We start from the raw sequence: 27,257 nt of genomic DNA on the forward strand, positions 1-27,257 counted from the left end.
AATAGCACTGAAATATTTTAACACACTAATTTATTACGGTAGTATACAGGGCAGTGTGACATATCAATTTTGTTACCAATACGTGAACAGATTTGAGAATGGTAGCTGTACATCGCAGTCCTGTTGCCAGCGTGCAAGGTGGTCAGAGCATATTGCATAGCGCACCCACCTTTGAACTTCCGTCAGTGTATGCGGTACCCACCGCGATGCGATTTTGCGCAGTTGCAGCTCATTACGCAATATCCTGTGGATGGTGCGTTTCTCGATGCCACTTGCCCTCTCTAACTCCAGTAGCGTCCATCGTCATGTCTTCATCCAGGAGCTGCTCGATGCCGGCACGTGCCACGTCGGTCCGCACACTGACAGGTCATCCCAAACGTTGCTCATCACTGGTTGGCACAGGTCCTTGCTGAAACTTTCCTACCCACCGTGCTACTGTACGGTATGGTAGGGCATTATTCCCAAGGGCTTCCACTAATTCACTGTGACATTCAATCGCATTCTTCCTCAGAGAACGGCTATTTTGATGTAAGCGCGCTGCTCAACATGGGTTACTTCCATCTCGCACGACACCAACTGATTTCACAGCCCTCGCTGCGCTACTACCAGCTATCATTGAGCCATCTGTTGTTCTACATACACACTATGCCTGCAGAACTTCCACACGACACATATATGTTTGTGATCCGTTCACATATCTACAAGAAAAAAAATAGTTGCCATGACTTTTGCCCCAATCCTCGTATGGCATAGCATGTGACTGCCATGTCATCAGATCTTATACTGGCCATGTGAGCAACAGGTGACCACAGGATAGGGAAGACACAAGATCTCTGTGCATTTGATTGCAGCCAGATTTTAGTTGCCAGGCATATGGGTCATTCACTGAACTGAATTCAGTCAAGCTATCAACGTTAGAGGGGCCGATGACCTCGATGTTAGGCCCCTTCAAACAACAAGCATCATCAACGTTAGAGATAATGGCTGTGTGGAACCAGAGCTGTATTAAAGTACAGCTACCATTCTCAAATCTGTTCAAGTATTGGTAACAAAATTCAACATGGATATAAATTGTCACACTTGTTCATAATATCACCCATTCACAATCAACAAGTTTATGAAACTTAATAAATATTGTACATTTATATGCATGTTTGAAAGTTATTTGATAGAATCTGGGGATGTTCTTGTAGAATGAAACATGTCATTCTATTATTATTGTGTTCTTTAACAGGTATGGTATAGTGCTCTAAATGTTACTTTTCGTGTTTTGACAGACTGAAAAAATTAAATGTACGTATTTTTTAATACTGAAATGATTGCAAGAAGATGAGTAGTGCAGTAAATAATATACAGGATTTTTTAAATTCTTGTTGTTGAGTTTCTTAATATTCAGCTGTAAGAATCTTTATAGAATGGTCACTACATATTATTTATTGTAACATTTTATAGGCAAATGGTGGGGACGCACAGATGTGAAGCCACTCCTGGGTCTACATGGTTGGCAAGACAATGCTGGAACTTGGGATAGAATAGCTCCAATGCTTCCAGCGCACATCAGCCTTTTGGCTATTGATTGTCCTGGTCATGGTCTTTCTTCACGTTTTCCTCCTGGTTTACCTTATCGAATTACTGATCACATATTTGTAATGAGACGTATTATACATCACTTCGGTTGGGACAAAATCTCAATATTAGCTCATTCCATGGGTGGTGTGCAGTCATTTGTTTATGCATCAGTCTATCCAGATAAAGTTGAGAATTTAATCTCAATAGATGCATTTAAACCTCTGTCTGTTAATCCAGATGTTGAACTTGATAAACTTGGTCATGATATAGATAAGTTCCTTGAAACTGACTCTAGAAAAGAAGTAAAACCATCATACAGTTATACTGAAATAGTACAGAAATTGTACCATGGGATGTTAGCAGATTCATTGACTGAAGAGTCATGCAAGATATTACTGAAAAGGGGGATTCAGAAGTCAGGTGATGGGTATTATTTTACAAGAGATCCTAGAGTGAAAATAGGACGTCTCAGTGGATGGCTTCATGAAACCGTATTAAGTTTAGCTGCTAATATAACTTGTAATGTGCTCTTTATAAAGGCTATTCCAGGTTTTGTATATGAATCACCTGATATTGCTAATGAAACACTTGATGTTGTTAGAAAGTCTGCTAGGAGGTACGAATATCATATAGTAGAGGGTCAACATCATGTTCATTTGAACAATCCTGAAAGAGTTGCTCCAATTATCATAAACTTTCTCAACACAACGTTAAAGGAGCCATGAAGAACCTAGTTCATATCGAGTTGATGAGCCAGACATTAAAAAAATTATTATTCATGTAAATATTTGTATGATTTGAAAATAAAGTTTCCTCATTGTTTTTTTACACAAATATACTTCCTAAACCTTTGAACCTTGAAATATGTTTCATGTAGTAGGCCTACCTAGTTTTCTGTGATACTTGGATGAAGAGAAATACATTTTTAAAATAGATGCCTGTTTTCCCCATACGTTTGTATATTGTGCCAATAATTCATTAGTTGCAGTGTTTTAAAAGCAGAGATAGACACCTGCATCAAGTACATGGGATTGACTGGTCCAGAGTATTTATATGACTAGAGATCCATCTACGCCCCCCCCCCCTGTGGGTGGGGAGATACAGACGGAGAATACACCCAGAGTATCCCCTGCCTGTCGTAAGAGGCGACTAAAAGGGGGCTACCAAGGGATGATTGAGTTAGAACGATGAAACTACTTGTGATTAGTAGGTACTATCACGCCGGGAACACCACGAGTTTCCTTTACTTGCAAGTAGTACCACTATGTAAGGTACACAATACGTTTGTGATTAGTAGCAGGAGGTTGTGGTTCACTGTGGGTTTACATTAGTGATGGCAGCCTGAGACGAGGTCTCCAAACTAGCGCAGGCAGTATTTCTCGCGAAAAATGTCGAGAGATCTCGATAGCGTTGTCCCGGCAGCGTGGCGTAGGCGTACAGGTAGATAGAGCTGAATGCTGTTTGTGCCGAGTATGCGAATAGCCAATCACGCGCCTTCTCCATCCGTAAATACGTGTCAAAAAGCGACTAGGGCGTTCATTTCTTTAATTTCTATCGAGGTCTATTTTGTTGTGATAGTCTGAGACGAGATTTCCCGAGACTAGCGCAGGCACTATATCTCGCGAGAAATTTCGAGAGATCTCAAGAGCGTTGTCCCCGCATTGTGTGGTAGCAGCGTGTCATAGGGCTACAGGTGGACGGAGCTGAATGTTGTTTGCGCCGAGTATGCGAATAGCAAGCCAAGCACCTTCTCCATTCCGTAAATATGTGTCAACAAGCGACTAGGGCGTTCATTTCTAGCGAGGTCTATCTTGACGCAGTGTAAAATAATTATTATAAAGGATGATACTCATCCTGGCATTATATGCAGTGATAAGTACACGAATGAATAGGCTAAGTACAGAAACTGACGGCTACTGTAGGTACACCTACGTGCCAAGATGCGCGCTGCTGCATATGCAACCACCATTGCGCATGAGTGGAATGTGTAATCTAAAATGGTTGAGTTTGCTCCAGTTCTTTCGACAGGGAGGTGTACACAGTTTTCAGTCCCCACATTCAATGTCATATTACCACTGCTTGTGTTTACCGATATTTTGCTGACGAAGGAAATAATTCCTTACCATGTTATAAGAGTATTCGCGTCATATGTAAAGTTAACATGATTACCCAACAACAACAAGCAATTCCATGGAAAGGAAGTATTACAAGAAGTACTACTAATTTAACAGTCTAAATCCAGCATCATACACAAATTCAGTACTATAGGTTGAGCTTTCTACTAGCTTAACATTACAAGTGATGATAAACTGAAGTTAAACCATCATTCCCCTACAACAGTAACGACAACAACAACTAAAGAAAATATGACAAGAAATACCACTAGTTTAACTTTCTAAATCCAGCATCATTATATACAAATTCACGCACGACTTAAGTATTTCCATTACTTAACTCTACGGCTTGCAATACTATAGGTTGAACTTACTACTAACTTAACACTACAAGTGATATTAAAGTTAAAACATAACTACCAAACTACAACAACAAGAGTACAACAAGCAATTCCATGCAGAGAAAGTATTAGAAGAAATACTACTAGTTTAACATTATAAATCCAGCAGAAAATCACAAATTCAGTGTCCGTCGTTTACAGCTTTTACATTACACTAGCACTAATCATTTTCTTAAACGATTTGATACCGGAAGAGAATCTATCAAAGACTGCTGCAGGTAATTTATTCCAATCCCTTATGGTCCTGTTTACGAAGGAAAACTTGCCCACATCAGTATGCTGGTTATTATTACACTACTGTAAGTGACCATTGCCACCGGTATATTTCCCAGTTGCGATGTTATTTTTAATATTAATAATTAGACACTTCGGTATATGACTGTGTAATTGTGTATAGTTGTAAGCGACAACTTGAAGACGATGTCCGGAACGCATCGTAAGTCGTGGATGTCGGTTATTTTGAAGAGATGCCCGCTGAGTTGTTTGTTCAGAAGAAGTAAAATACGTCGGCAGAAATAGGCTACTTCTGGGATGATTCAACACTTAAAAACACATAGTATAAGTGAAGGGGAATAGTCACAGAACACTTCCGGCCCGGTCTGAATCACAAGAAGCTACCCTGCCGACAACGATTGTGAGGCATCCAGGTATGTGTACATCCTAATAACAGTTATTAGCAAATTATACGGGTTATTCAGCTAAAAAAATCCACCTGAAATAACTCTTGAAGAGTTTACTGACATTCGGTCTTCACTTTCGTTAATGGTATTAAGGGGTTCATAGATGAACATGCAGTAGGCCCTACTTTTCCAGACTTTTGAAAAAAAAAATAATTCGTCGCCGTAAGACCTATCTTTGTCGGTGCGACGTAAAACAACTAGCAAAAAAAATTATTGGCTCACACGTTTCCATATAAGAACGTTGTTTCACGCAATAACTGCTGCTGATATACTATCAGATTACACTCGTAGTTACTGGGATGTCGCACAGCTCGTAGCACAGGACAATCGGTTTCGAGTGTTGCCTGTTATGCTGTCAAAAGAATTGGAACAAACTCGGGCATTTTAGATTACACGTTCCACTCATGTATAATGATGGTGCACCCCGTGGGTGGGGGACGCAGACGAAGAATACACCCACGGTATCGCCTGCCTGTCGTAAGGGGCGACAAAGGGATGATTGTATTAGAACCATGATACTACTCGTGATTAGTACCATCACGCGGAGAATACCATGGGTCGCCTTTATTTGCGAGTAGTACAACTATGTTCGGTACACAATAGGTTTGTTATAAGTAGTAACAGAGAGTGAATCAGTATGGAATTTAGAATAGCCTACCTGTGATTAGTACCATTGTGAGAAACGCCACGGGTCTGGGCGTTCCCTGTGATTAGTACCAGTATACGAGCGACACCGTGTGTACCCACTATGTGAGGAACACCACGGGATAGTACGAGTCCGTATGATTAGTACACCTAGGTGTACCTCTGAGTGGCGCCATTATGTGAGTAACATCATAGTTCTGCGTTACCTGTGCGGCGTACAGACTTGCGAGTAAACCATACTGTGTGGAACACCGTGAGTCTACGCTACTTTTGATTAGTACCGCAACGTGACAAATACAATGATTCTACTTTACTAGCAATAAGTACCATTATGAGAAGCCATTGGCCTGGATTTTGGACCCTTTCAGACAAAAAGCATCCTCGATTCAGGATTGTGCTTTAGAAACAGCCCTTGGTCAGTAATACTATTGTTTATGATTGTTTCTGGAAAAGTGGGGCATTGCGGGTCGGATCCACTGATAGTTTCAATTTCATATTCATTCATCACGTTTTTTATTCTGGTCAGTGGATGATTTTTTTGCTAGTTGCTTTACATCGCACCGACACAGATAGGTCTTATGGCGACGATGGGACAGGAAAGGGCTAGGAGTGGGAAGGAAGCGGCCGTGGCCTTAATTAAGGTACAGCCCCAGCATTTGCGTGGTGTGAAAATGGGAAACCACGGAAAACCATTTTCAGGGCTGCCGACAGTGGGGTTCGAACCTACTATCTCCCGAATACTGGATACTGGCCGCACTTAAGCGACTGCAGGTATCGAGCTTGGTTCAGTGGATGATTTTAAACGTTTAAATTGTCATTACATTTAGTCTCATTTCGTACCATCAGGGGCCGATGACCTAGATGTTAGACCCCTTTAAACAAGCATCATCATCGTAATGGTGGTTGCATAGGGGTAGCAAAGCACATCTTTCCCCGTCTCAAGTTCGAATAATGCACGCCTCTAGTATCCAAGTAGGTGTACATCCCAGTGGTGGCTCGTGATCATTGCCTCCAGTGGAGCCCGATATCAAGTTTTTGGCCACGAATATTGGATTGAGGTAGGCATTTTTGAAACATGGATTTCTATACTGTGCAGTACTATACTGTACTGTACCACAAAAACTCCAAAAGGCAGTACATATAGCAAAATATATACACTAAATAGTTAATAATAAAGAAATAGAATTGAACTCTCCAATTGGAACATTACTTATACAGCAGTTGAGCACGCCTATTCTTCTGACTGGCAAACATTTCAATGACTGTTGTTGAGGTTGGGAATTTTACCTATTTCCTCCTTATGAATAGAACAAGCAGCGAGTGAATTCAGCCTGTTTCGATCTATACTGTTACAAAGGCAATTCTTGACTTTTTTTTAATGTGCTAAAACTTCATTCTGCTTCCCCTGTTGAAACTAGAGTACACAGTTAGTGCAATTTGTAGAGTTTTGTGTACTTCAGAGAACGACTCTTCGAAGGAATGTTTCATGAAGAATGTGATCAAATCAGACTGAAGGAATATCCTTAAAGGTATCATTGCGATAAATCACTGAAAGTTCATTCCTCAATTTCTCTTGGGAAATAAATGGACTGCAACTCGATGAAAAAGTATTGACTAAATTCGCTGCGAAAATTTCTCTGAACGTAGCAAACATTTTCGCATCAATAATTTAGAGACTACTTAAATATATGAGACTGTTGGAGTCGGTGTTTCATTTGGTTGATCACTATATCACACACTTTTTTGGCATCTACAATCAGATTCACACCTGAGTTGTATTTAGATCTTTTTGTTGTTGGAGTAGGACATTCATCTTCATCTACCTGATACCTTTCATTGTTCTCTCTTATTTCAGAAGCAAATGATTCAAAAGTTGTAATGCATTGGATATGGTAACTGCACTGGCATTCTGCATCGGAATCGTTTCGTGCAAAAAAAAAAAAAAAAAAAAAAAAAAATCAACATGTTTCATCTCATAGAACAGGGCCTCTCAAACGTCCAAAATCTCACGCGTGCAGATCGAGGCGCAAGAGCTCCGTGCACTGTGCATCGGTGCCGCTCGGCATGGCTCGGATCAACGCTTCGTCTCTGGGCTACTTGGCTAAGCTCGGCTCTACTCGGCTATACTCGGCTCTACTCAGCCCGGATTTGGAGCGCTACGGCGCAAGTGGGGCAGAGGGAGACAGGCGGAGCGAGCGAGATAGGCGTGAGGAAAGAGAGAGTAAGCGCTATTGCTCCAAATCGAGGAGTTGGGGGTCTGCACTCTGGTCAACCAAGCCAAGTCGTCCTTTGCACCGTGCACAGTGCATGCACCACGCGCATGCACCCTGAGAGGCCCTGTCATAGAAGAATTCCAGAAAAAAACAACAGAAATTCTGAATTGTTAAGTAATATTTTCAACCAAAACTCTCTTATTATTACATCATCGCAACCGTCTTCGTTCTCAATCTTCTCAAAACATTCCAATAAATATGGTTTGTTTTCATGAACACTACTCGCTAGCGGAGACTGAAAGTTCCATATTGTTGAAGAAACTGATCGCAATACGTCACTTCTCTGAGACGATGAAGAGAAAAACTCAGTGAGTCCAGTAATGTTTTGCGTAGAACAACCGAACAGATTTCATGTTCTTGCTTAAAGCATTTCGTATTACCAAATTTACTGTAGTTGATGAGTGTAACAGTGAACGTACTTGGCATAGAGACAATAATTCTGCGTCGGAGCCTGAACACCTCTCTTACTCCCTTGCATCACCGCGGCTCCTTCAAAGGCCTGACCTATGAGCTTTTCCTAACATTGGAGAGTTCAAGGAATAATTTCAGAAACTTGCTGAGACCATAGGCTATCCTATCAGTAACATTTTCAAAGGAAAGGAGTCTTTAAACAGGGTTATTGTCCTTAACGTACTGGAATTTGATAAATTGACTTTGGCAAGTAATGTCTGTTGCTTCATCTGCCTGCACAGAAACAAAAGATGCAGCGTTCATATCTTTGACCAAGTCTTCAATGTACATTTGATACAAACAATATAATAGTTTGTTTTGTGTAAGGTGTGACATATATTTAGAAACTGATGTGCGAGTGCCGTTCAGATGGTCATCTAAACCACTATCGAGATTACTAAGAAGATATAACAAATTAAGAAATTACCACGGGTTGCTGAATCCTGTATATCATTATTGCCCCTCAGTGCTAACGCGCGAGAGTAGTGGACCAGTGGTGCTCCCAAATCACAGGATGTTCCACAAGTACAGTAGGTATACTACTTTTTGCTGCGTCAGCACACGAGGTCATTTACCTCTAGTAGTGTACCTAGGCCGGTTCGAACTCCGCGGTCATTGACCCCTAGCATAGTAGTAGGGCTAGGCCGATTTGTGGATTTTGCATAAGATAGCGAGCCTAACCACACAGTCGCTATCTTGAGGGGCGTAACCTCACTTTAACGGCTAGTTGCCCTTCCCGACGCCTAAGAGAGCGACCTTAACCTCGCATCCGCCATCGCGAAGGGGGCTATCCTTAGTTTTGCGGCAAGATGCCCTTCCCGACGCCAATTGCACAAGATGGCAGCTATACACACCTCCTTATGAGACGGCCTAGGGGCGCTTGCACAAGATGGCTGCTATACATAGGCTCTTATGAGACGGCCTAGGGACGCTTGCGCAAGATGGCGACCATACACAGCTTCTTATGAGACGGCTTAGGGGCGCATGAGCAAGATGGCGGCTATACACTACTGCTGATGGAGAAAGATGACAGCTAAGGGCGATTGTGCAAGATGCTGACTGCTCTTATGAGACGGCTTAGGGGCGCTTGCGCAATATGGCGGCTATAAAAGGCTTCTTATGGAGAAAGATGCCAGCCATGGGCGATTGCGCAAGATGCCGGCTATACATGCGCTCTTAAAGAGAAAGATGCTGGCCATGGGCGATTGCGCAAGATGACGGCTATGCCTGGGCTCTTATAGAGAAAGATGGCGGCTGCTCTTATGAGACGGCCATGGGCGATTGTACAAGGTGGCGGTTATACATGGGCTCTTATGGAGCAAGAAGACGGCCATGGGCGCTTGCGCAAGATGGCAGCTTTACATAGGCTCTCATGAGACGGATATGGGCGATTGCGCAAGATGGCAGCTTTACATAGGCTGTTATGAGACGGATATGGGCGACTGCACAAGATGGCGGCTATACATGGGCTCTGATGGAGAACGATGACGGCTATGGGCGATTGTTCAAGATGGCTGCTATACATAGGCTCTTCTGAGACGGCCATGGGCGATTTCACAAGATGGCGGCTGTACATGGACTCTGATGAGACGGCCAAGGGTGCTTGCGCAAGATGGCGGCTACTCTTATGAGATGGCTAAGAGGCGCTTGCGAAAGCTGGCTGAGGGGGCCTACTGCGCAGCACTAAGAATAGCCATGTTTAAAAATCTTGTGAACATAGCAGCAGTAAGAATAGCGATGTTTAGAAATCTCGCGAACCTAGTAGCAGTAAGTTTTTTTTATTTTCTACCGCTAGAGCGTGTACACATCACCTATCGATTATGCATGCATAGACTATCATACTAAACTACTTCCGCTAGATTGTACAACGATCGCATGTGTGCGCTGCTATCTTAGCATGACCTATGTGCACTAACTTAACGACGTAGGCGCGGAATTTAAAATCTCTGTGCTTTTGACAAGTTCTAACTACGTGGGCGTAGATTTTGAACCTCGCGTGCTGACGTAGCATACCACGTGACAGTGGCGTCACGACCACGTGCTCTTGTTTGTAAACAAAGTCATGTGCTTTTTTGACAGCTATCTTCTTGACGGACCCTAACCTCAATTTTAAGGACAATAGAGCATCGCTAACCTCACTGTTGCCATCTTCACGGCGCTAAACCTCATTGCTGCCAACTTATGCACGTCGTGGCGCGGAATTTAAAATCCACGCGCTTTTTTGACACCTGTTAAAATAACAGCTGCCATCTTTAACCACGTGGGCGCGGAATTTTAAACAACAGGACATCGCTAACCTCACTGCTGCCATCTTGACCTGGTTAAATCTCACTGTTGCCACCTTGGGTTATACGCTTTTGTGTTAGTTTACTGTTAATCGTTAAGCTGTTCGCATCATCGAAGTAGAGAGTAACAAGTGTCTAGTAGATTTAAAGAGGAATCTGTTAGCAGAAGGTAAAGTCCGTCATTGAAAAACCTATATCTAGCTATATTTGCAAAGTGTGTGGAAAAACATTTTACCGAGGCTATCACAAGGGACGTCATGAGAAATCATGTAGGACAATTTTTCAATGCGAACATAGTAGAAGAGAGTTTAAGAACGCATACAACGCTCAACGTCAAGGAAGCCGCGTGTAATGTAGCTTCATCGAGAAGAAAATTACAAAGAGCTCAACCGTAGTCAAGCAAACACTGATTTATTTTAAAAAAGTTCACCTCTGCGAGAGATTTTTAATTCTCCCTTGTTGTCTAGGCCTGCTACATGGTCTGTTACTAAGCATACATTTCGAGATAAAGAGAAGCAAGATCATGATTATGATAATAAGGATAACGATGCTGATAAAAACAGTAATAAAGGAAAAGTAGAATAAGAAGAAATACATCTCAATTGCCATTAAAGCTTTATGATTTTACTTCATTTTCTAAGCCTACTACACGTTCTGTCGCCGTGCAAACATCTCAAGAAGAGATGAAAGATGAAGTAGAAGAAAATTTCAACGCTTCATTGCTATCGAAACAAGTTAAGTTTGTAGCTGGAAACGCTACTGCTGAAGCACGTATAACATCAAAACCAGTCCCTACATATCAATTGTCTGCATATAGCCTCAAAGATCACAACAAGCCTCTGTTACCCTATGCAGACGTAAGATACTGCAAAGACCCCAACGTACTCGTAAAATGTTTGCAACTGCTAAGAGCCTATCAAGATGCTGGTTACACAGAGTATAAAGCAGATATTTTTGAAATAGAGCAAGAATTACGTCGTGTAGGTATTATTAAGTAATAGCTCTCTCTCGACAGTACAACAGCCTAAACACCTTCCTACATTCCCAGCGCTTACCCTCACCTAAGTCATCCTTCTGTAGTATATAGTCAATCGAGTAGCTATATTGGTGTAGATTATTTTCCAAAATTCTCCCTTCCTTAGCGTGTTAACTCTGCCTCTAGACGTAGAGCCGGTCTCAAGCCCGGATAAAGAGAGGAGAGACACCCTACCCTATTAGCCCTTTGTAGCAAAGAAGAAGGCGCGGTAAGGAGGAGGAAGAGTCCTTTCGTCCTTTTGCCCTTTTCTAATCTTACACACATTACAGTAGACCATAAAATAACTCTAGTGTTTAAATCTATATTCATAAAATGTTTCAATCAGACAATTAGTGTTCTAAACACAAAAACACCTGTTGTAAGTGTCAGCATCCCGTCCTACTATGTCGTAGTTCATGAGGCTGAGGGTTCGATTCGTAGAAGTAAATCCTCGAGGTTACATCAATTCAAAACACCTGTCGACTTAAAAGGAGTGTCGCGTAAGTAGTCGTCCCTAAAGCAAGGTAAGTTAACAATATACATTTCCGATCAATCTTACTGCTCATTTTATCTGCATAATAGTAGTGATTATTAAGGGGAAGTACACTTCTATTTTTCTCCTTTGTAAGCAAAGTTTCAATTCTATGATTTTTATTTTGTTAAAACAGGGTTTGAATCCATAATTTTTCTCCTTAACATAATATGATGTAGGACAAACGTATCCCCTGCTAAGTAGTAAAATCATTTTATCTGCACAGTAGTATGATTTTTTATTCTGCTACGGTAACTAAACAGTTTTTTTTTCTGTTGCATGTGTTTGAATCCCGCAAAATCCATCTCCTTAGGACAAAGGTATCGTCTGCTATGTAGTAATCATTTTATCTGCAGTGATTAAGAGGAAGTTTGTCGGTTAGAGATATACAACATTTACAATTCTATGTGTGCGCGTTGATTGCATAGGGGTGCGATTGTATCAACAGAGAGTTTTTCTATTCTGAACACTAATAGCCAACATGTTTTGTCTTGTTCTACAACCAATGCTAGTGTGTGCTAATTGTAACTTGTCTTGACGAATAGAAACATACAGCACAGTAGCGATAAAAGTTTTCTGTTTAATAGCCAACATATTTTGTCTTGTCGGATAAAGATATACAGCATGTCAGTTCTATATTTTTGCAATTGCATTCTGTAACTAGATTGAACCTGAACCTGTTTTGGCTTGTCGGATACAGCATTTGCTTATCCTACAATATTTTTTCATGCTGAAGAATGTATTACTTTCTCCTTACCGCCTCCTCCTCCTACCGCTTCCTCCTCAATCGAAAAACTTATGCGACGAAGACAACGCTATATAATGTAAGTATGTTTGTTTGTAATGTGACGTTCAATTCGGGAAGGCATCTGTCTGTAGGAGGAGGGATTGAGCTAACCTCATAAACTGTAAAAAGGAGTCATTTCGCCACGAGGAGCCCTTTTGCCAGGATGAGGAGCCCTTTTGCCCTCTTGCCAGGAGGAAGAGCTCTTTTGCCATACAGATAAAGAGGAGCCCTTTTTCCGAGAAGAGAAGCCCTTTTGCCGTTTTGCTAGTAGGAGGTGCCCTTTTGTCAAACGGATAAGCAGCCCTTTTGCCAGGAAGAGAAGCCATTTTGCCCTATAGATGAGGAGAGGTGTTCTTTGTGCCCATTTATCCTTTTGCCAGGAGGAGGTTCCCTATTGCTGTACGGATGAGGAGGAGGAGGGCGGCTGTATCCCTCCGGAGGAGGAAGAGGCCATAAGGGCCTATTATAGCCGCCTTCTTGTGCAGTAGCCGCTGGGCTAGCTTTCTCTATTAGAGCCTGTGTATAGCCGCTATCTCGCGCAAGCGCCCTCAAGCCGTCTCCTAAGAGCTTATGAATGGCCGCCATCTTGCACAGTAACCTCTGACCCAGGTTCTAGGAGTTAGTCTCAAAAGAGACTGTGTATAGCCACCATCTTGCGCAAGCGCCCTTTACCCGTCTCATAAGAGTCTATGTATAGCCGCCATCTAGCGCAGTGGCCTCTAAGCTAGCTTTCATCATAAGAGCTTGTGTATTGCCTCCATCTTGCGCAAGCGCCCTTAGGCCGTCTCATAAGTGCAGCCGCCATTTTGCGCAAGCTCTCTTAGGCCGTCTCATAAGAGCAGCCGCCATCTTGCGCTAGCGCCTTTAAACCGTCTCATAAGAGCAGCCGCCATCTTGCGCAGTAGTCTCTAAGCTAGTTTTCTCCATAGGAGCCTGTGTATAGCCGCCATCTTGCGCAAGCGACCTTGGCTGTCTCATAAGAGCCCATGCATAGCCGCCATCTTGTGCAATCGTCCATGGCTGTCTCATAAGAGCTCATGTATAGCATCCACCTTGCGCAATCGCCCATAGCCGTCATCTTTCTCCGTATGATTGCATGTACAGCCGCCATCTTGTGCAATCGCTCATGGCCGGCATCTTTCTCCATAAGAGCCTATGTATAGCCGCCATCTTGCGCAAGCGCCCAAGGCTGTCATCTTTCTCCATAAGAGCCCATGTATGACCGCCATCTTGCGCAATCGCCCATGGCCGTCTCATAAGGGCGGCCGCCATCTTGCGCAATCGGCCATAGCCGTCATCTTTCTCTATAAGTGCCCATGTATAACCGCAAGCTTGGGCAATCGCCCATGGCCGGCATCTTTCTCTATAAGAGCGCATGTATAGCCGCTATCTTTCGCAATCGCCCATGGCTAGCAACTTTCTCCATAAGAAGCCGTATATAGCCGCCATCTTGCGCAAGCGCCTCTAGGCCGTCTCATCAGAATAGCCGTCATCTTGCGCAATCGCCCATAGCCGTCATCTTTCTCCATAAGAAGCCGTGTATAGCCGCGATCTTGCGCAATCGCCCCTAAGCCGTCTCATAAGAAGCTGTGTATAGTCGCCATCTTGTGTAATTAGATAGCCACCATCTTGCTTAAGCGTCCCTAAGCCGTCTAATAAAAGCCTATGTATAGCAGGCATCTTGCGCAGGAGCCCCTAAGCCTTCTCATAAGAAGCTGTGTATAGTTGCCATCTTGTGCAATTAAATAGCCACCATCTTGCGGAAGCGTCCCTAGGCCGTCGCATAAGAGCCTATGTATAGCAGCTATATTGTGCAAGCGCCTCTAGGCCGTCTCATAAGGAGATTTGTATAGTTGCCATCTTGCGCAAGCGTCCCTAGGCCGTCTCATACGAGGCTATGTATAGCAGCCATCTTGTGCAAGCGCCCCTAGGCCGTCTCATAAGGAGATGTGTATAGCTGCCATCTTGTGCAATTGGCGTCGGGAAGGGCATATTGCCGTAAAACTAAGGATAGCCCCCTTCAAGATGGCGGGTGTGAGGTTTTGCTCGCTCTCTTAGGCGCCGGGAAGGGCAACTAGCCGTTAAAGTGAGGTTACGCCCCTCAAGATAGCGACTGTGTGGTTAGGCTCGCTCTCTTATGCAAAATCCACAAATCAGCCTAGCCCTACTACCATACTAGGGGTCAATGACCGCGGAGTTTGAACCGGCCTTGGTACACTACTAGGGGTCAGTGACCTCGGTTGCTGACGCAGGAAAGAAATAAGTATACCTACTTGTGGAACACCCTGTGGTTTGGGAGGACCACTTCTCCACTACTCGTGAGTTTCACAAAATTTTAATCACTCTACTACTCTATTTACTATGTGTCTATTGTTTGTGACTACCGTACTTCATTATTCTCTGGATTGAGATTTGATATGCAGAATCAATTTGTGCAAAAATGTTAACAGTCAAAGTATTTTGTATTTACGGGCATTTTTGAAGTGTATTGCGCTTTCTTTATGTGTTTTAATTCATTCATTTAAAGGTTTTACATCCTTACACCCGGTTGTTGACCACAATCCTCCACCACGAAATAACACACAGTAAAAACCAAACAGATTTTGTTTCTTTTCACTCACTGTTAACTATGACTTTTTGCTGAACCATCAGGTTGAGATGACGTGAAATGACTTGGTTATTAAGCACCTAAACGTTTAATTTTAATCTTTTCTTCTAGACTTAATGAATTGAAGGGAGTTCTTAATAAACAATCCACTCGGTTCATCATAAATTAGACACTCTTGTTCACCAAACAATTGAGAATTCCCATACCGCAATCATTACACTTCCGCACAGTGGCGCCGATTTGGGGGGGGGCAAGGAGTTTTCTGCCTTCCCCCCCCCGAATTCTTCTTCTAGATGTTAAGTCCACTTAAAACGTAGAGCCACGAACCTACTACGCTGGCGTAGCAGGGGGAGAAGTGATACTCCCACGTGGCGCGTCCCAGGTGGCGGATAGGGGGGTCCTAACTGGCTTGCCGGCGGACTTGAGGGAAATAAAATACCTCTCGCGGACCAAACACACTACCCCCTGCGGTTGGGGGACGCACATGCAGAATACACCCGCGGTATACCCTGCCTCTCGTGAGAGCCGACTAACAGGGGCCCAAGGGGAGTGTGGATTGGTGACCACGGGGCCCTTATCTGAGTCTTGACATTGCTTCCACTTGTGCCAGACTCCTCACTTTCGTCTATCCTGTCCGACCTCCCTTGGTCAACTCTTGTTCTTTTCCGACCCCGACGGTGTTAGAGCATTCGAGGCCTAGGGAATCTTTCATTTCACGCCCTTCGTGGCCTTTGCCTTTATTCGTCCGTTACTTCATCTTTCGAAGTGACGGATCCCTTCTTTCTTCTTCTTTTCTCTCTCTCTTTACCCTCTGTGGGTGGGGGATTCGGACGAATAATACACCCACGGTATCCCCTTCCTGTCGTGAGAGGCGACTAAAAGGGGCGACCAAGGGATGATTGAATTAGAACCATGACACTAGTTTTGATTCGTACCATCACGCGGGGAACACCAAGGGCTGCCTGTACGTGCGAGTTGTACCACTATATTCGGTACGAAATGGGTTTGTGATTAGTAGCAGTCATGAGCTTGGCCTGGGGGTTTCCAGTACCCGCGCGTCGTACCCATGTGAGCAAAACCGCGGGTCTGGGCGTTGCCTGTGAGTTGTACCACTATATGAACGACACCGTGGGTCTGCGTTGCCTGTGATTAGTACCCACTATGTGTGGAACACCACGGAATAGTGTGGTCAGTACACCTAGGTGAGGAACCTCATCGGTTTGCGTTGGTTATGAGTGGCGCCATTGTGTGAGAAACACCATAGGTTTGCGTTACCTGTACGAAGTACAATACTTGTGAGCAGTACCATCTTGTGTGGAACACCGTGAGTCTTCGCTACTTTTGATTAGTACCCCAACATGACGAATACCATGATTCTAGTTTACTCGCGACATGTACCATTCTGAGGGGCCTTAGATTTGGATTTTAGACCCCTTTAGACATCATCCTCGATTCAGGATTGTGCTTCATGAGTGGTCCCTTGGTCAGTAATAAATTATCTATGATCTTTTTTTGAGTTGGATCCACTAATTTTTTGTTTGCTCGTTTTGTTGTTGTTGTTGTTGTTATTTTTTGTTTTTTGGTTCATGTCCATCCATTCCTTCTTCATGACGATTATTTTTTTATTTTGGTCAGTGGATGATTTTGAATTTTTTGTTGTCATTTCATTTCGTACCATTAGGGGCCGATGACCTCGATGTTAGGCCCCTTCAAACAACAAACATCATCATCATCATCATCATCATCTAAAACGTAGAGTATGGTAGTCTTCGGGGGCTGCTAGGGCGTTAAATCTGGAGAAGGTGGTAGGTGGTTTTATAATAAGAAATTAGATTAGAAAGCGGGCATTCCTTCAGAGAGCTACATTTCACAATGGAGACTGTTCAGGAGGTACATCTGGTAGTACATATTTTTTTCACATTTGGTATCATAAAATGCATAATATACAGTACGGCAATGGGATATTTATGAAGAAAGTTTATTTTCAACTTGTGATTATTTTTGATAGGTTCGTAATTAATAGGGCAATGGGGATTCTAAATCGCAGTCAGCACTTTTTTGCTGCGTCAGCACCCGAGGTCATTGGCAACTAGTAGTGTACCTAGGCGAGTTTGGCCCCGAGGTCATTGACCCCTAGTATAGTAGGTGTGCAATGCCGATTTGTGGATTTTGCATAAGAGAGCGAGCCTAACCTCACAGTCGCCATCTTTAGGGGCCTAACCTCACTTTAATGTCTAGATGCCCTTCTCGACGCGTAAGAGAGCGAGCCTAACATCACATCCGCCATCTTGAGGGGCTTAACCTTAGTTTTACGGCAAGATGCCCTTTCCGACGCCAATTGCACAAGATGGCGCTATACACAGCACTTTATGAGACGGCCTAGGGGCGCTTGCGCAAGATGGCGGCTATAAATGGGCTCTTATGAGGCGGCCTAAGAGCGCTTGCGCAAAATGGCGGCTATACATAGGCTGTTATGAGACGCCGAGGGGCGCCTGCGCAAGATGGCGGCTATACATAGACTCTTATGGGATGGCCTAAGGGCGCTTGCGCAAGATGGCGACTGCTCTAATGAGACGGCCTAGGTGCGCTTGCGCAAGATGGCGGTTAATCATAGGCTCTTATGAGACGGCCTAAGAGCGCTTGCGCAAGATGGCGGCTATACACAGGGTCTTATGAGACGGCCTAGGGGCGCTTGTGCAAGATGGCGCTATACATAGACTTATGGGACGGCCTAAGGGCGCTTGCGCAAGATGGCGACTGCTCTTATTAGAGGGCCTAGGGGTGCTTGCGCAAGACGGCGGCTATACATAGGTTCTTATGAGATGGCCTAGGGGCGCTTGCGCAAGATGGCGGCTATACATAGGCTCTTATGAGGCGGCCTAGGGGCGCTTGCGCAAGATGGCGGCTATACAAGGACGGCCTAGGGGCTCTTGCGCAAGATGGCGGCTGCTCTTATGAAACGGCCGAAGGCCGCTTACTCAAGATGGTGGCTGCTCTTATGTAATAGCCTAGGGGCGCTTGCGCGAGATGGCGGCTATACATAGGCTTTTATGAGACGGCCTACGGGCGCTTCTGCAAGATCCCGGCTATACACAGGCTCTTACGGAGAAGTCTGGCCCAGGGGCCTACTGCGCAAGATGGTGGCTATACACAGGCTCTTATGGAGAAAGCTAGCCTAGAGGCTACTGCGCAAGATGGCAGCCATACATAGCCTCTCATGAGACGGCCTAAGGAAGCTTGCGCAAGATGGCGGCTATACACACGCTCCTATGGAGGAAGCTGGCCGAGGGGCCTACTGCGCATGATGGCGGCTATACACAGGCTCTTGTAGAGAAAGCTTTCCTTGAGGCTACTGCGGAAGATAGCTGCTATACATAGGCTGTTATGACCTCCTCCTCCTCCTCTGTCGGGGCATAGCTTTTTGTCTCTATCCGACAAGTCTAAACATGCATAACTATGACGACGCGATCTTATGCTTAAGTCTATAGTGAGCACGTGCTATTCTTTTTTAACTTTCAGTGATGACGTCATCATGGTTATGCATGTTTTGACTTGTTCGTTATGAATGTTACTTACTGACTGAAGGCTTTATAGATAATATGAATGAGAATTTTTCTTCAGTCTCCGAGATACAGTGATAGAGAGTAGACGGCAACAAATTTGTATTTAAAGAGTTGGCTGTGTTAGATTGCAGTGTGTTGTGGGCACCAAAACGTGTTAGTTTAGTATTTAGTCCACCTTTCCCTTCCTCTTTGCAAACAAAGATAAAAAGCAGACCCAATGGATCGAAAAAAAAATAGGTTTACAGGGGGAACAAAAAGGAATAACTTATCGTTTTCTATCTTTAATGGTGAACGCACATTTGTCAAGAGCAGATCTTGTTTTTTTAAAGGGTTGTAAAAAGAAGGAATGGTTGCGTGAATATCTACCATCAACGTGTGAAATTATCGACATGCATGAGTTAGGGTGTCCATCATTTAAAACTCTTTTCAAGGAACATAGTAGAGAAACAAGTAAACAATCTTTACAATATGTGTGCATGCTCTTTGATTTGTTGTGTTGCAGTACATGCCGGGAGGTGAACAACATATTTAAAGCAGTTGAAAAGGCAATCGTAAAGTTTTATGCACGCAAAAATAAACTAAACACTTTTACTGAAGAAGATTTAACCGCATTACCAAAGGAATATTCGGTTAATGTAACTGCAAATGCTGTGATTTAAGTGCATTACCAAAGGAATTTTCGGTTAATGTAGCTGCGAATGCTGTAAAGATGCTCTGGGATAAGGTGCCTCGTGAGTAGCCTCATGATCCTGTTTTGTCAGAGCTTCAAACGTGTAGTTTACATCATGTACAAGTGATTTTAGGTAGGAGACCTTCAGTCAGACAGTATCGTACATGTCAACTCATTAAACTGTATCACAGACCTAAAACTAACGAGTTGTCTTCACTTATAAACACTTATCATGGCTGCGAAAAGAGTAAGCAAATTGTTACAGAAAAAGGTGAAGAAACGTGCTGGGAGAAAGGTGAGGAAACATGCTGGGCATGGGCTCATATCAATAAGGTAATTGATCTTCTTCCTTTCGAGCTTCCTCTTCCTAGTTACCAGTATTGCGGCCCTAAAACACGACTTTACGTCCGCTTAGCACGTGGTGATCCATGTATTAATATGTTAGACGCTTCCTGCAAAGAGCATGTCATTGTTTATCGTCAAAACAAATCTGAACTAAGACGTGTAGCTGATGAAAATTTGCTTCGTAAAGCTATGCTGCGTGTGTCGTCACCTAGTGCTTCAGTTGCTGAGAAGATAGCAGCATTTGTCGTTGCCGGTGCAATAAAAAGAAAACTGTTACTAGGTAGTGGCATTAAACAACGAAGACAGTAAAATAAAGAAAGGACAAAACAGATGTTTATATTCTAAAATAAGTATTGTACCAGCAAAAATTTGTCTTTGAGGCGCTGACACTAGCTTGAAGAGCATGGACTATTTCTGAGAGTGTGGCATGAAAACATTGGTGTTGGTACAGAGAGGGGTATTAGTTCATTGAACTTAGATTTTTTTGATAATCTGATTTTATTGTTCATTGAAGACAAATTAATATCACCTTTCATACAAGTTGAGTTGGAGCGTCGTAACAGGCTGGAATCTCCGGACTCCGGGATGGTTGCTGGGCACGGCCTGGACAGGAACCACGCCCGTCCTGGATGCGAAGTTCTCGACGTTCTGGAATTTCTCGAAGTTCTCGAGGATTTGAGAGTGTTCGATTCTCCAGGCGCACACGTTGCGGGGTTCGATCTCCCACGACAATCTTGATGAAAGGTGAGGCGTAATTCACACACAAGTTCCCCGTACGGCATTCAACTTACTTGTACCACTGTTAAATAGATTGACCTTTAAATTATTGCGTTCACTCATTGCAAATGAAATATGTCAAGTGTTACTAAAATCATGATTCAAACACCTCGCTGAATCGTAAATGTTCATAAATTGTCACTTGAAAATAAGACGATTGAACTGAATATCTGACCTTGTGTTAGATGTTAGTCGAATTAATACTTGAGAAAATAATGTGTAATTTACAATGTCAAGTTCATGACATGAGCTTGTTAACATTGGCATGGCAGACTAGAATGTTTTATTGGGTCACTAATCATTGTCATCACAGTTCTAAATTCACTGATCTCGTCAGCTTATGATTAGAGCACAATATTAAGCACAAGATGCACAGTTTATGCAAGTTGAGGACACACTGGCACGTTTGTAATAAATTAAGTAAATTAAATGGTACTCGGAAATGTCCTATTCCGTCGATAAAGAAAATTAAGTGATCATTAAAGTAAAACTGCTCTTGGAAAGAGTCTAACACTGTCCATGAAAAATGATTACGAAGCATAAATTGTAAGTTCAATTATGACACTGAAAAGTTCATTGTTCCCTCGGAACTTAACGAGAAGAAAACACAAACTCTGATATGGCATGAGTACTCTATGTTTCCACAGTCTGTTACGATGGCAAGTTTAAACACACGTCCAGATGCGGCACTCGAAAAATATTTCACGTTTCCACAATTTGTTATGAAACATAAGTTCGAACCTAATACTCTGAAATACTCTAAGTTTCCACAGTTCGTCACGAAACACAAGTTCAATGTGGTACTTTGAAAATGGCAACATTCACAAGAAGAGTTTTATGTTTCCACAGCTTGTCGCAAAACACAAGTTCAATGAGACACTCGGAAAATTTCTATGTTCCCAAAGCCTGTTTACGAAAATACAAGTTCAAATGTAGCACTTGTAAAAGTTATGGCACTCACGAGAGAAATTCTAAGTTCCTTCAGTTAGTCACTGAAACACAAGTCCTAACATGGCACTTGAAGAAAATAATAAAGTTCCAACTCCGCTGGAACCGAACACTCGAAATGTAAAGACTCGTCCGACCATAGGTTCGGTCCGCACTCGTAGAGCTCCACCCGTCACCCGTGTCGCAGAGACGGTGGAGTAACACACTGAATCCGTAGTCCTAGGACCTAGGGGGATGTTTTCATTCCCCTTCCCCAAGGGAAGGGGCGGGCCACCTAGAAGATAAGGCCTTCTCTCTGGCCAGGAGATTTGGCGGGGTTTGGAGGTTTGTTGGAGTTAGGAGATGGAAAGAGGGAGCATTGGTTGTTAAGGAGATGTGAAGATTTGGCCTCTTGGCTAAGGTGCGTAGCTGTTCCGTGCTTTATTATACAGTGTGTACAGTTACATATACATTTGTGTTTACAGATTTTACATTAATGTTACAATTATTGGTACATGTGATTTTGAATATAACTAGGCTGTGGGTATGGTGGGATGAGAATGGCTGGGAGCAGGTGTGAGGTTAGAAGATGTAGGGTGGTTGTACAGTTGTGTAGAGAGATGATAAGGAAGTGGCGGAAATCCAATGTAGGTGGGGGCGGGAGGTGGGAGCTTGAATGAGGGAGGGGTGCATAGACTTGTAGATATGGAGGGATTGGAGTGGGTGGTGGCCGGGGGCGGGGATGTGCAGTAACTGATGGACGGCGGGTGGGTGGGGGTGGTGAGTGGGACGGTTCCACTCGGTGGTGTTCGCCGAATACTTGGGCTCCTGTAGTGATGAATTGCTGGACATCTTGTTCTGACGGTAGTTGTACGTTGGGCCATGATTGCTGCGTATCCTTATGGCCCGCCTTACAGGGACGCCTGTGGCACGAATTCTTGGATTATTTCTCTTTCAGCGACGTCCGGGGTGATGCCTCGTAGTACGCAGGTGTACGTAGAATGGGGAGGTGGTGGCTAATGGGTCGGCTGTGTTATCTGGTCGGGCCATTTCAGCTGTTGCCTGCTGGGGATAGGGGATTGATGGGTGGGAGGGGGGAAATTTGTTGTCATGACCGGGGAGGGATGGCAGGTTTTACTGGTGGTGGTTATGGTTGAGGAAGGAGTGCTGGCAGTAGTTGTGATGATTGTGATAGTGGTTGTAGTAGGTAGAGAAAGTGTGAGTGGTATTGTCATGAATGGGGGCTCATGGAGGATGGGAATATACTCAGGCTCTGCTTGTAGCTGGTCTAAGATGGGCTGCGGTGGTGGTATCACGACGTAGGATTTATTCCTTATAGTGGCTCTGGTGGCGAAGAGGCGGCGCTCAGCTTGTTCACCTATGACTTGTACAAGTAGATGTTCTGACGATTTCTTGGTGCGGCCATCTATTAGGCGGAATGCATTCACAATCTGGGCATCTGCTGTTTTGAGTTCCTGGTATATTTCTTCCTCTGGGATAGAGAGATCTACCCATGGGATGAACACATAAGGCATGTTTGGTGGTAGTGGGGAGGAGACTGCCAACTAGGCGTCTCCCTGTTAGTGCTTTATTGCGCTCGACTGGGTTGCTAGTAAAGTTGTGGGCCCCCCGGCTGAGAAAAAATGTTCGGGATGTGTGTTTCGTGACTCTTCGGAGTTCGGAGAGGAGATCATTCCGGATCACCCTCCTTTTATACCAGATTGTGGAGAGGCATCTAAAACGTGGGTATTATCCAGCCCTATAACTCCCAAAGTACATGGTGGATTTTCTCAAGAATTTGACAGATTGCATCTATTACGATGGCCTCCACGTTGGCGGTGTCAAAATAACAACATTTTAACGCTAAATAGACTTTTACACATGGGCCGGGACATTACCATATATGGTCACGCTTGGCTGTGCGGATCTCACTCGAAGCGGCTACGTCACGGCTGAGTATGTCAGCGTGTTCGGCGGGCTGCCTATCTTCCACCTCGCGCGAAGTTCAACACGCATACTTCGAACTTCTTTCCCGTAGGGGTGTTTCCGGTACAGTATGAATTGTAAAACATATTACAGGTGTTGTTTAATATTAATCCTATCTTACAGCATGTCTTAAATTATCTAGTAGTAATAACGTTGTTGTGTATTGACTTAGAGGAAAGGAGATGTAGAGGTTCTAGAATTAAAAAAAACAAGATTTAAAGTACATCCTCTTTATTAATCCATGAATGGATGTTGTTATTAAAACCAAGCCACTTAACATACAGGTTATTTCCACGACGTCGAATAACACGTTCGATTAAATATTGATCAGGATATTATGTTTTCTGCAGTTCATCGATGTAGAATCCTCCTTCAGTAGGCTGTCCTCTGCGATCGCGAAGCAAATACGTAACTGGATTAGTAAGCTTAACACTCCTAATTTGAAAAATTTCAGTGCTCCAGTTGGGGGTGTATTCTTTTGCAAAGATAGACGTGTGTTTGCCTATACGAACGAAATCACCTTTAAAGCGATGGCGGTGCGGATCAGCTGTTTTAATTACAAGTTGAATAGCATTTAGGAGAGGTGTATTCCTTGTAACAAGACGTGGCTTTGTCCCGATAGTGCGATGAGGTGTATCGTTGTAGGTAGACACAAGTCTAGGTAGGAGATTAATCCAACGATATGAACCTTGTGCTGTAAATTCTCGCCACGTCATTGTTTTGAGTGTGCAATAAATAGTTCGTCAACATTTCCCTTGAGATTGCTGAACGTAGAGTAGTGTTGAATACCAACTAACTTGAGGTAAGAAGAAAAATCCTTGTTGTAAAACTCTTTACCTTGATCGGTTTGAAAAAGCCTTGGGCAGTGTTTCGATTCTTCTACAATATGTTTAAATGCGTCTTTGACTTGAGCTGGTGTCTTAGAACGCACAGGTTGTACAAAAGCAAACTTCGAGCACACATTGAAAACAGTAAGTAGATACTTATACACCTTATTGCTAGAGGCATATGGAATCATTTTTCTGTTAAGTCTGCGACAGTAGGTGCGACGTGCTGGTTTATGTAACTCGTGCGCGATGTTTACCTTTACAGGTGAGATCATACCTTGATGAGCCATTACAGTAGGGTGACCAGATGTCCTGCTTTTCGCAGGATACTCCTTTTTAACACCCTATCCTGCGGTCCACGGAGAGGGTCGAAATTTGTATACATGTCCTGCTTTTAAAAAAATATCCTGCGAAAATACTGCGGAATATTATTGCACTATAAATGATTTCATTTTGGTGTATGTAATTATTAATGTTTTAAACGAATTAAAAGGAACGAATATTTAAGATGGCTACAGATTCAAATATAAACACTCCCGTTTCCGGTTGACGTTGCGGTCGTTACTTTTACGACGAGAAGAGCAGTTTGGAGCAGTGTAGTTGTGTGACAACAACTTTGAGTATTACGTAGGTAACGGTACTGGTGATCAGGTAGTGTGGTTTAAGCTAGCCGTGGTAATCATGCCGAATGTTAAAGGTAAATGTGCTCTAAATGCCGAACTGCAGTTTCTCTACCCGTTTATAGTACCAGATAAATCGAAAAGGAACGTCCGCTGCACCAAATGTTCAGCTTTGTTTTCAATAGCAAACGGCGGGAAAAGCGAGATCGTGCGACATTTGGATACTAAGAAGCACAAAGTCGCTGACAATGCTGCTGTATCCAGCTCATTTCTAACTACTTTCTTTCGAGGAGCTGAACTGGGGTCAGCTGAACAGAAATTGGCAGTTTCTGAAGGCAGTTTTGCATTCCATACCGTTAAACATAACCAAACATTTCGCTTGGCACACTGCACATCTAAACTGCTTCAGAAGTGTTTCGAACCAAAATATTCGTGTGCTAAGACAAAGTGTGAAGGTATTGTCACTAATGTGATCTGTCCATTTGCGATATCTAAAGAGAAAAAGGACTGGGAAAATGTGAACAATGTCTCGGTCTACACAGACTCTTCAAATCATAAATCCACCAAACTTTTCCCCCTTCTTGTTCGCTATTTTATTTACAACAAGGGGGTACAGGTAAAATTGTTGGATTTTGAAGAACAGATAGGGGAAACTGCTGACATTATTTCGTCATTTGTCCTGAAAACGCTAAATGATTTTCATCTTGAGAGTAATGTGGTTGGACTTTGTGCAGACAACAATAATACTAACTTCGGTAGCTCATTTCGGAAAGGTTCTAAAAATGTTTATTCCATCGTGCAGAAGTCTCTTGAGAAATAGTTTGTTGGTGTTGGTTGGTCAACAATGGATACAAACTGCTGTGGACTGTCTTCCAGTTTATATTCCAAGTGTAGTGCAGAAAATCTACTCATAGTTTCACATTTACACTGTACGTGAGGCCTCCTTGATTGAGCTTTGTGATTTCGTCAAAATTGATTATTCCAAAGTTCTTGGTTTGACTAGAACAAGGTGGCTTTTCTGGTTACCTTCCATTGAACGAGTACTGAAGTTGTATCCAGCCCTGAAATCATATTTTGAATCAAAAAGCAGTTGTCCAACTGTAATCAAACATTTATTTGATTTTCCCTTGTCTGAGGTGTGGTTGAATTTTGTGGATACTCAAGCAGCAATTTTTCACAGTGTTTTCAGTTAATAGAGGGGCAGCATGTTGTTATGTTGGATGTTTGTAAATTACTTAAGGATCTCAGGAGAAAGCTCTCAAATAGACTGTGTGTTTATACCCTCAGTTGTTCAATCTAAACTAAATAACCTTGAAAATGATGGCTTAGTTAATGTTTTACATTTCAAGAAAAATGTTGAAACATTTTACTCCACTTGCTTGGAATACTTAGACCAGTGGACTTTTCATTTTTTGAACTCAGGGTGTTAATTTGGGCAGATCTTAATTCTGTGTTCGAATGGAGTGATGTACACAGGTCGTTAGATTTTGTACTTAAGTGCACCGGGAAAGACATATATGATACAATGATTTTTTATGACATTGTTAATGTCAGGGAATATGTAACAGTTACTAAAGTAAAGGAATGGAATTCGGCTCGTACGCCAACTCATTTGAGGTGGGTGGAAATCTTCACTAATTTTGAAGATAGGAATATTGGCTTCAGGAATATAGGTGATATTGTAGAATTTGTATTAAGCTTGCCTGCTACAAATGCTCCTAGAGAACGGGTATTTTCATTAATGAAAAATCTTTCGACAAATGAAAAATCCAGGCTAAAGCCTGAAAATGTAAATCACATGGTAATCACTAGGTGCAACTTGGATTATACTGTAACTGCGTAGAGTTTTGTCACATACTGCATGGAAACTAAAAGATGTTGAAGACAATTCATTCAAGTGAAAAGTACGAGAGCCGGTCACAGTGACTTTACACCGCAACGTGTTACTGTAACTTTGTGTGTTGTAATGTAAACAAATGTAATAGCATAATAGGTTAGTAGGTTAAAACATTCGGTAATTTTTGTTATTGAAACACATTACCTCCTTTTTTAGCATCTAAAATCAGTGGTTTTTTATCATGCTGTAGTGAGAAATAATGTACGATTCGTTCTATGCTTTTTTACGTTTGTTATCGCTTAAAAGGAACGAGAAAAATCGGCGATCAAGTTCGGTGCTACATCAA

The 27,257-nt window shown here is 43.0% G+C and overlaps 1 protein-coding gene across 1 annotated transcript in view; it reads left to right on the forward strand.

The window, feature by feature from the left end:
• The window catches only part of LOC136864506 (probable serine hydrolase), a 46,996-nt gene extending 44,593 nt beyond the window's left edge, over window positions 1-2,403 (forward strand). Inside the window, exon 3 of the mRNA XM_067141566.2 lies at window positions 1,453-2,403. Coding sequence (XP_066997667.2) covers window positions 1,453-2,294 — 842 coding nt within the window. The 3' untranslated portion in view covers window positions 2,295-2,403. The remainder of the gene's footprint in view (window positions 1-1,452) is intronic.
• The last annotated feature ends 24,854 nt before the right edge of the window (window positions 2,404-27,257 follow it).

The sequence above is a fragment of the Anabrus simplex genome, chromosome 2 (assembly GCF_040414725.1).
Source record: "Anabrus simplex isolate iqAnaSimp1 chromosome 2, ASM4041472v1, whole genome shotgun sequence".
Classification (NCBI taxonomy): Eukaryota; Metazoa; Arthropoda; class Insecta; order Orthoptera; family Tettigoniidae; genus Anabrus; species Anabrus simplex.